Source organism: Mesoplodon densirostris, chromosome 10 (genome assembly GCF_025265405.1).
Source record: "Mesoplodon densirostris isolate mMesDen1 chromosome 10, mMesDen1 primary haplotype, whole genome shotgun sequence".
Classification (NCBI taxonomy): domain Eukaryota; kingdom Metazoa; phylum Chordata; class Mammalia; order Artiodactyla; family Ziphiidae; genus Mesoplodon; species Mesoplodon densirostris.
Genome location: NC_082670.1, coordinates 25,374,370 through 25,383,876, shown reverse-complemented (window position 1 = coordinate 25,383,876; position 9,507 = coordinate 25,374,370). Strand labels below are relative to the sequence as shown.

Genomic DNA, 9,507 nt, shown 5'->3' with positions numbered 1-9,507 from the left:
ATATCTCAAAAGATAGATAGATATGCAAGAAATGACAGAGTGAAAGATGTTAGAAATGAGGCTGAAATTGATGCAAACTCGTTCTTCATATAAAAGCAAATGTGAGCAATACAAACTTAAGACTAGTTGATGCAAAGTCTTGCAAAGAATAACGTTGCCAGCAATATCATTATTTTAAAGCACTCTTATCCTTTTCAGTCTTCAGGGGAAAAACATACTCTATGATGCATTGAAGCAACACCCTAATCAGTTCCCAGATAGCCATCTAAGAGGTGGAATAAAATAATGATTGCAACTTACTTAAAAAAAAAAAAAGCAAATGTGAGCATCCAGATAAAAAGGAATAGAAGGAATTATACCTGAGACAAGTAGGCGAATAATTCAATGCCTTTTATTCAGTTATTTCAAAAATATTTGTTGATCATTTGTTTCAAAATGTACATTAAAAAAAATCCATACAAAACCGTAATTTGTTTTAAAACCGGACAGAAAAAAAAAGGATTTGGAAAGTTCACTGAAAGTAAAAAGAGCCCCCCCCCCCAAAAAAAACCCCTTTTACATGAAAGCATAAATATGGCAGGTACAAATTTTCCTTGAGTTCCTTGTTGAAATTTGGTCCATAACATGAACAGGCTAAAGTAGAAAAACAGAAAAACGCTTTGTCCACATTTGCATTATGAGTTGCTCAGGGCACCGGCAGCCTCAGCTCATCCTTCAGATGTTTATTAATTAAACAAGAGGAACTGAAAAAATGAGGTGTGTAGTCTCATTACATAAACACTTGAATCTGTACCCAAGGAAATGGTGGTACTTGCAACCAGTCAGATCTGATCAGATGACCAGGGCTGTCCCTGCGTGGCCGATTCCCAGGAAAACCTCCTTCCTCTCCACACGAACAAGAAGCTCTAGAACCCTTACAGCGAACTGATGGTGGTGCCTCAGGTGTCACACAGATCTTATTCCCAGATGCTGACTTATTAATGCCCCATCGTGAGGATGGTGGTTTTCAACAGTTTTAAAACTATATGGACTTCAAAGATGATGCTACAGTGTTCCACTTAGAGTGCCACCAGGGTCACCAGAATGACAGCAACAGAGGGAGCGTGGCTACTGTTTCTTCTGTGGGGACGACGACCACCCTCCCGTGGGTCCTGTCCACCCCAGTGGCCAGGCACTGGAAGGGACAGACGGCCTGTGGGAAAGACCACTGGCCAGGAGAGGTATTGCACAACCCGGAAGAGCGAGGACGAGGCAGGCGAGGGGCGGGCACACCGTGTGGGGGGGGAGGGGTGCCCTGCAACAGCCCCCCCGGACCCACGTCAGACGGGCACCTGTGAGCGCCGCTTGTGACCGGGAAGTGAGAGTAAACACCTTACCGCAGAAACGCGGGGTCGAACGGGAAGCAGTATGGAGGAAAAGAGGCTAGAGCCGGGGCGCCTCCTCTTTCACACGCGAGGGGAGCTGGATGAGCAAAGCTCACCCCGCGGGCCGAGGCGCGGAGGTCTGGTGCCCCGGGAGCCCCGAGCTTCCCTGACAGGCAGGTGCCCGTGAAGGGGCCCTCACAGCCACCAGACCTGGACAGTGGCGGTGAGGCTAAGACGAACGAGGTGAAACTGTCACAATCCATGTCCCTTTCACGTGAAACTGTGCCGGGGCCCGGGGCGCTGGCCACACAGTCAAGTGGAGGCCAGGAGACCATAGCACACAAGGCACTTCTGACACACAAGACACAGGATCGGCTCGGGGCAGAGGGGCCGCGCAGAGCCCAAATCCCTGTGCTCCTCGGGGCCCTCGTACAGAGTGAGCCGTTGGGGGCGGGGCGGGGGGCTGGCAGTCAGCCTCAGCCTTTTGAGTCGCCGTTCACGCGAGAACTAGGATCCAGTGAGGAGCTGGTGAAGGCTGCTCCGGGCCGGAGGCTCGATCCAAGGCCCCAGTGATCTGTCAAGACCCAGCTCTCCAGTCCCGCCCAGTCCCTCCTGAGGAGCAGGGCTGGGAGCTAGGATGGCAGCGGGGAGGGGGAGAAAGGCCACTCTCCACAGCAGAGGCCCCAGCCATCAGGAACGGGCTCTGTTCACTGGGACGCTGACGCCCCAGCAGGGGAGTGAGTCCCGTGCAGACCTCCCTGCCTTCTTGGCCCCCAGGCCTAGGACAGGCCACCAGGGAGGCTGAAGCCCGGAAGGAAACCCAAAGCGGTGGTGGGGGGCATCGCGCCACTTTGAATTTAAAAAGGCTCCCAGGGACTAGGATTCTCTGTGTGGAATCCGGAGGGGGCGCACTCTCCGCCCCTACCTCTTATTCAGCACTTAGGAGAAAGTCAAAGGTATGGAGAAAGAAGGTCCCCAAAGCAAACCCAGCTGCATGCATCCCAGAACAGCCAGCCCGGCTCCAAGGGTTTCAAGTCAAGAGGAGCATCTGCAGAGGTGGCCAGAGCACAGGTGTCTAGTCTGGTTTCTGAAACGTTGGTAGCTCCACCTTGGGACAGGAAGGGAAAAGGTTCTCGGCAACGATGCAGGTCTGGCTCGGCCTGCTTCTCCTTCCCCCAGAACCTGCCCTGCCTTCAGAAGGGACATCTGTAATTTACTATAGTGTAGCTATCAGAGCCTGGAGAGTAAAAACAACTTCCCATCATGGAGTCTCCAAGGAGGGGCACTGGCAGCCAACATCACCCGTCCGCCCCCCAGCCTCCTCTCCCACACCACCCCACCCGGCACCCCTGCACGCGTGCCAGCCAGGGATGTTGGGAGGGCAGGGGCTGCTGAGGTAGGTTAGCATCTGCTCTCCTCCTGGCGGATGGCGCTAAGCGGCCTCTCATACTTGGGGGTGTCTGGCCGGGCCTTCACAGAGAGTGTTTAAGACTGAAGAACATAGCCAGAACGGCCGAATCAGGACAAGCCAACCCAACAGGCTGGCAGGACGAACTGGAAGTGACTTCTTTCGGCCCCTGGCAACATGCTTCGAGCCCGCCTGCCATGGCTTGGCTCTGCTCTGAAGCAAACACGCCAGGCACACCCGGGGTGACAAGAGCACCTACAGTTTTCCTCTCACCCTCCCCTCAAACCAGTCCTGAAACCGGCCGGTGGGATGCTAGCCTCATGCATGGTCTCAGGGGGTTCACGCAGCAGGAAAGATTTTCCCAACTCTCAGTCAGGGACCCAACCCCGTCCTTTAGGACGCGGCGAGAGTTGGCCCGGCCCCGGGCTGGTGGTACTACCTTGAAGAGGCACACGGTACGAGGGGCCAACTTACAGGAGACCAAGGGCACACCAAGCACGTGTGCTGTGGCGGTGATCACCTCTGAATGTGAGAAGAGTCACTGCCCGATGGCAGGACCTCACCTGCAGCTCGCAAGTCCACAGCAAGGAGGCCAGGTACCCGCTGAAGGCATGACTCAGCAGGGCTCCCTGGTCGGGGGCGGCCTCCCGCACACAGCAGGAGCAGTGCCAAGGCCAGGGACACAGCCAGGAGAGAACTGGGCCAGGCTTAGGAGGCTGCAGGCTGACGTGGGCTGCACAGCATCCCTAGGCCAAGCAGGAACACTGGCTCAGTCACAGTCAGCCACAGCCACGAGCAGGAAGGGAGGACCATTTGAATGGCTGAGGGATTCCAGACTGGGCCTGCGGGGTTGGTATAAGCCGCCCTTTCACCAACATTCTGCTTTGCAGCCCAGGTAAGTGTCAGGGAAGGAGAAGGAAAGATGGGAGGAATTCGCATTTTCAAAAGCGCTGTCCCTCTCCTAAGGGTAATCAAAATAAGAGAATTTCTTCCCATCTCCCCAGCCTTATCCTGAACGGAGAGATGAGGGTCTACCAGGGTGTCAGGAAGCAAATCCCCAGGCACTGGTAGATTAAAACCTCTCTGATGCAAGTGATCCGGAGAAGGGAGCTGCCTTGATGAAAAGACCCACTTCCCCGCCTTCTGGGTAATAACCCAGTTTGGTTTCTACTGTGATGTCAGGAGGAGGACCAGCACATCAAATGACACTAACATCCTTGTGCCCACAGCATTCAGGTGTCCTTGCTGAGAGCCCAGCTCCTTGCTGGAGTCCCCACAAGGCACCATGAGGGCCTGGATGCCTTGTCTTTGGGAAGAGGGGGCCAAAAGATGCACATCAGCACGGCTGTGTCTGCCCATCTAACCAGCAGAGCGATTCTGAGTCAGCCTGGTTTCAAACCATCTAAAACGCTGTGGGTGTGCTCAGCAAACGACAACGACAATTCCAAAGGACACTTGGCAAGTGAGGCCAGAGGGCAAGGGGCCCAGGTGACCCTCCCTGGGGCACCAGGGGCCACGGGGGGCTTAGTGTTCCTGCAGCGAGAGAGATGAAGTCAGGTGCAAGGCCAGCGCCCAACTGGGCTGCTGGGCCTGGGGTTTAGAACCAGCATGTCCCCGGCCAGGCTGGTTTGTTAACTGCTGCGTGGTTTGGTTTTGGATGCTGGTGAATGGTGGGAAGAGCAATGCAGCTGGACCTGCCAAAGAAAGGCTAGGTTGGCGCCTCCATCATTTCTGCCGCGTTACCTTTCCAGAACAGCCCGCCGCTCTGGTCGCTTTGCCGTTGCTGCAGAGTGGGAAGACTCGTCCTCCTTCAGCACGTCCCCGACAGAGCGGGCTAGTGTCCAGGACCGGCCACTGGTGAGCTCTCTCGAGTCATGGGACCCGAGACAGTCAGCACTATCCTTCTGGACCGAGTCATCATGTCCCAAAGCCAAATGCCTTGGCACTTCCAACTAGCAGTGGCCCCACGGGGCCTCAAGATGGTGCACGCAGGACTGGAATCATACTCTCGTCAGTTCCTCAGCACCTCGGAGACGACGATCCAGGAGGGCCAGTCTCCCCTTCTGCTGCCCATCCGCACGGGGATCTGCCGCCGGCCCTGGTGGAGGCTCCCCGGCACGAGGCTGCCGGCCCGGACAGGTCCTGGGGACTGGGTGGGGGTGGCCAGCACTACAGGCGTCGCCTCCTCTCATTGTAAAAATCAGACACAGAAAAATTGCACAGTAAGGTAAATTAACAAGTAAAAAGAGAAGGAAACAGCTGTGAAGGAAGAGAAGGAGGAGGCCAGCAGGAAGGTAACCGTGAGAGCCCAGGCTTCTAGAAAACCCGACACAGGACAGAGGTGAGGACGTGAGGTGGCTGGAGGGAGGGAAAGAGGAAGATTTTTGGTTTTATTGAGAATGGTTCACAGAGAAAGAAGAGGAGAAAGCCAAGACGTAAGGAAGAGGAAAAGGCCCTGTGTGAAGACAGGTTTCTGCTGTGTGAGATGGGGCCTCCCTCCTGGGCCCGCGAGAGGATTCCTGTTCTCAGCACTTCGGCCCTAAGGAGACTTGAGTTTCTTAGTCCGTGTGGAGGTTCCGTTCTCTGCTTTCACCACTCCGTTTTCGTGGTAACCTGGGAACGAAGGGAGACAATCGCGGTGTTTCGGCTGGGGCTGGGGCTGGGGCAGGAGGCTGCACACAGGATGAGCCGAGGGGACCCAGGCTGCAGCCCCCACAGCAAAGGGCACCAGCAGGCGGCTCCCAGGGGCTCCTGCCCCCCCCCAGGGTCTTGCTTCACTTGAGGTGGGTGGTCTCTGACTGTCCTTCCACGGGAGGGGCTGGATGACACACAGCCACCAGGGAACAGGCAGAGGCCTGCCCACCCACCCAGGCCTGAGGCGGGGCCAGAGCCTAGTCCTCAGCTCCTCTCGGGCCCCTGCAGGGCACCAGCCCCCTTCAGCAAAGGTCCCAGGAAGCGGAGCGGTCGGAGGAGGTGGCAGGCTGCAGGGTTACTCTTACTCCTCGCCTGGCGCTCCTCTGACAGAAAAAGCGTGCTTTGCATTGCTGCCCTAAACACCCCCGTTTGCTCGCTCAACGTCAGGCACACCTGGCTGCAGCCCACCCCGTACCCGCCCCACCGCCAGCGGGGCCTGACTCCTTGTCACACGCAGCCGCGCACGCGCCCTTGCCGAGCAGGCCACACCTGAGAGAGGCCGGTGACTCAGGAAACAGAGCCTGGTGCAGACAGGCCCCCAGGCTGGACAGAGAGCGCGGGGCTGGCAGCAAGCGCCCCAGGACCTGGCGGGGGCCAGAGGAGAAGCGGCTGTCTCCCAAACGCTGCCCCCCGAGCACTGTGTCCCCTCAGGTCACCCCTGAAGAGAGAGGCAGAGCCAGCATCCTGGGAAACGGCCAGGCCGAGCTGCGGAGCAGGGGGCAGGTGAGGACCCCGAGAGCATCAGCCGCCCTCGATGGGGTCCCCGAGGCCACCCTGCGGACATGCTTCCAGCCAGAGCTCCCCACCCAGCCGCCGCCCTGCCCACCGCGGCCGCGAGGGCCCCCGCCGCGTCGGCCAGCCCCACCCACAAGCTGTGTGGGCCCAGCCACGTGCCAGTCAGGCCCTAGCAGGCGCTGAGGAGCCCGGGGCCTGGGAGGAGGTGGGATGGGGCAGGGGCAGGCCCGGTCCGGGGCCCTGGGGGGTCCCCACCTGCTCCGCATGGACCCGGCACTCACCCGACTCCCTCTTGATGAGCCTGGCTGCCAGCCTGGGCGCGGTGGGCACTCTGCGCTTGGCGCTCTGCTCGCTCCAGTGCTCGCGCCAGTGCCGCAGCTGGGAGTGGATGAAGCGCCACATGAGCCAGGCCTGGGCGGCGCACACCAGGAGCAGCACGCACAGCCTGTGGGCAGAGGGCTCGGTGGGCTCCGGCTGCACGTGCCCCGGGCAGGGGGCAGGCCAGGACCCCGCAGTGCCCGGCCCACCGCCACCTCCGGGAAGAGCGGGGCCCGTGCCGGGCTCCGCTCCAGGTGCCTCAGGGCGGGCGGAGGGACCAGCGGGAGGAGGTGACAGATGCGGGTCCTGCTCCTGTCACACCGCCCCGTGCCTGCCGGACCCACAGCGCAGAGCGTGGCCCACGTAAGCCCCATGTACGTCGGAAGGATTCAAGGGAACTGAACTACGATGCAGCAGAAATAATTCTAGAAGTGCGGCTTCTCACCCGGCGAGCCATGTAGAAGCTGAGCAACCTGGACAAACCTCTGACCCCTGCTGGGCCTCAGGTGGCATGGAGACCATGGCCTCCTCGCTGCCCTCCTGGCCGCTGTGCGAGGCCACTGGCCACACTGTTGAGAACACGCTGTAAAGAGCCCACGTGTGGTTGTAAGAGCCAACTGAGAGTCTGGACGTGAACCCGGCACCCCAGTGAGGCGCGGGCCAGGGGAGGGGCTCCCAGCGGTACCGGCACCAGGTGTGCAGCCTGACAGACCGGGGCCAGGGAGGGAAGACGACTGTGATGGAAGCAGGAGGCTGGCATCTCTTCCCTCGGGCCAGATGTCTGAGATCCCCCCCTAAACATCACGGTGCGGGAGACCCAGTGGTCTGCGGCCTCCTGACCTTCGGCAGAAGTTGTGCCGAGTTCGGGAGGCTCCTGCCCAACTCACCTGCAAAGTAACGTGTTGAAGTTCCCTTTCTCGGGGTCAAAGGCCTGGTTTTCCACGCGAGCGAGGCCAAAGCCAATTGCCAGCACGGCGAGGGTGAGGATGAAGAGGCGGGTGACTCCAAATGCAGCAGCCCAGGCGTTAAACCTACCCGGGGAGGCGGGAGGTACGTCAGCCTTCAGGCAACAAGCGGGGAGAAGGTCCAAGGGTGGCCGAGGAGGGTGCTTGAGGGATGAGGTGTCCAGAGTAAGATGCTCCAGGAAAAAATAACCCCAGGGTCCTGCCTACCGCCAGCGCGGGGCCCTCCCCTTTGCCGGGCCTCAGCCCGTCCGTATCACTCACAGCTTCTCGTTGTTCTCGTCTGCAAAGTAGCAGAGCCGAGCTGTGTGGAAGAGGAACTCGGTCGAGTACTGCAGCAGGAGCAGGACCAGGCCCAGGCGGCTCAGGCTGCGGAGACACAGACAAGCCTCACAGTCCCCACGAGGCACCGCGAGAGCCAGGGGCAAGGGGCCTGGGCTCCTTTCTCCACTCCTGCCCTCCCTGCAAGCCCCGCCTCATCCTTCAGGATCCAGCTCTGCTGCCACACCTTCAAGAATTTTCCTTAATACCGACCCCCAGTATGTCACCTGTCCCATCTGGGCCCAGCGCCCCTCCTGCTCCCACTGTGGCCCTGGCTGCCTTCGCAGCACCTGTCACCTGTATTCATCACCTGGCATGGGACCACACACAGAAAAGGTGCTCACAACAAGTTGCTGAGCTTTGCATGTAGAAATAGGAGGGATTGGTGGGAGGGGATTCCTACCGTCTGATTTTTTTTTTTTTTTTTTGTCATCCAATTTTTTTTTTGTCATCCAAGTCCCCACAGCTAAGAGGTATACGAAGAAGCAAAACTCAACATCAAAATATGTGCTAGTGAACGAACCTCTTCAAACACGAGCCCCCATTCTCATGCCCCCTGCTCACTTCCGGGCACGATGCTCTTACTGACTTTCCCAGGCAGTCTGCTGCCGACGGTCGGCTGTGGTTCAAACAGATGCAAGAAGGCTGCACAGTGAAGTTACGGGTGCTGCTGAGCAGGCAGGGCCTTGGGAAGTCAGGGAGATACTGGGGGGCTGGGTGGAAAACCTGCGGGCCGTGCTGCAGAGGGACCCCGTGATTCCACCCAGGGGGACCAAAGAAGTGCGGAATCATTCAGGAAAGTCACTGGATCCTGAGAACGGTCAAGAGAATGATGTGAAAACCCAGTGTCTACACACAGCCGAGGATGCCCAGCAGGATCCTGCCCTTGACCATCTCAAGCCTTACCGCCCAGCTCTGCTCCCAGCTCAGGGCCCTGACCCTGTGGTCCCCTCTCCTGCACAGCTCCGCCCAGGTATCCACCTGCCTGGCTCTGTCACTCGCGCCTCTACACGAGTCCCCTCCTCAGCTCTTCTCACCACAGGGGGCCAAGTGGACGAGTCAGCCGTCCCATCACCCTGCTTTACTTTCCTCCTCACACTTAACCACCTGGGGAAACTCTCTCATTTCCTTATTTATGGTCCACCCCCCGGCCCCACTGGAACAGACGGCCCAGGAGAACAGGGCCTTGTCTGCCTTCACCCACATGGAACTGCCCCTCCTGAAGCAAGGCTGGGCCCACGGGTGAGTGAAGGCCCCCAGCGCCCAGCTCTCCCCAGACAAGACCGCGCATCGCTGGCCACTTCAAAGGTCTGTCTTCCTTGGGAAATCCTGCAGCCGAGGGCCTCTCCTTTCCCCACACTCACTCACTTCTGAAAACTAGATTAAAAGGAGTGGAGAGGGGCTTCCCTGGTGGCGCAGTGGTTGAGAGTCCGCCTGCCGATGCAGAGGACGTGGGTTCGTGCCCCGGTCTGGGAGGATCCCACGTGCCATGGAACAGCTGGGCCCGTGAGCCATGGCCGCTGAGCCTGCGTGTCCGGAGCCTGTGCTCCGCAACGGGAGAGGCCACAACAGTGAGAGGCCCGCGTACAGCAAAAAAAAAAAAAAAAAAAAAAAAAAAAACAGGAGTGGAGAGAGGCGGCCGCACCTTAAGCCGGGCCGGCCTCGCTGGGGCCGGGCCAGCGTGATTGCAGAGGGCTGGCTGCTC

General features: G+C 58.7%; 1 protein-coding gene across 5 annotated transcripts in view; it reads right to left on the bottom strand.

Moving 5' to 3' along the window:
• Positions 1 to 367: 367 nt before the first annotated feature.
• Positions 368 to 9,507, bottom strand: part of TRAM2 (translocation associated membrane protein 2) — a 76,797-nt gene continuing 67,657 nt past the window's right edge. Inside the window, exons 7-11 of one of the 5 annotated variants that reach the window (XM_060111319.1) lie at positions 7,746 to 7,850; positions 7,407 to 7,550; positions 6,483 to 6,579; positions 5,956 to 6,050; positions 368 to 5,385 (exon numbers count right to left, since the gene is read on the bottom strand). In XM_060111319.1, the coding sequence (XP_059967302.1) occupies positions 5,331 to 5,385; positions 5,956 to 6,050; positions 6,483 to 6,579; positions 7,407 to 7,550; positions 7,746 to 7,850 (496 nt within the window). In that variant the 3' untranslated portion in view covers positions 368 to 5,330. Of the gene's footprint in view, positions 5,386 to 5,955; positions 6,051 to 6,482; positions 6,647 to 7,406; positions 7,551 to 7,745; positions 7,851 to 9,507 lie in introns of all 5 variants that reach the window. The other 4 variants (XM_060111315.1, XM_060111316.1, XM_060111320.1 and 1 more) reach the window with 4 other exon arrangements.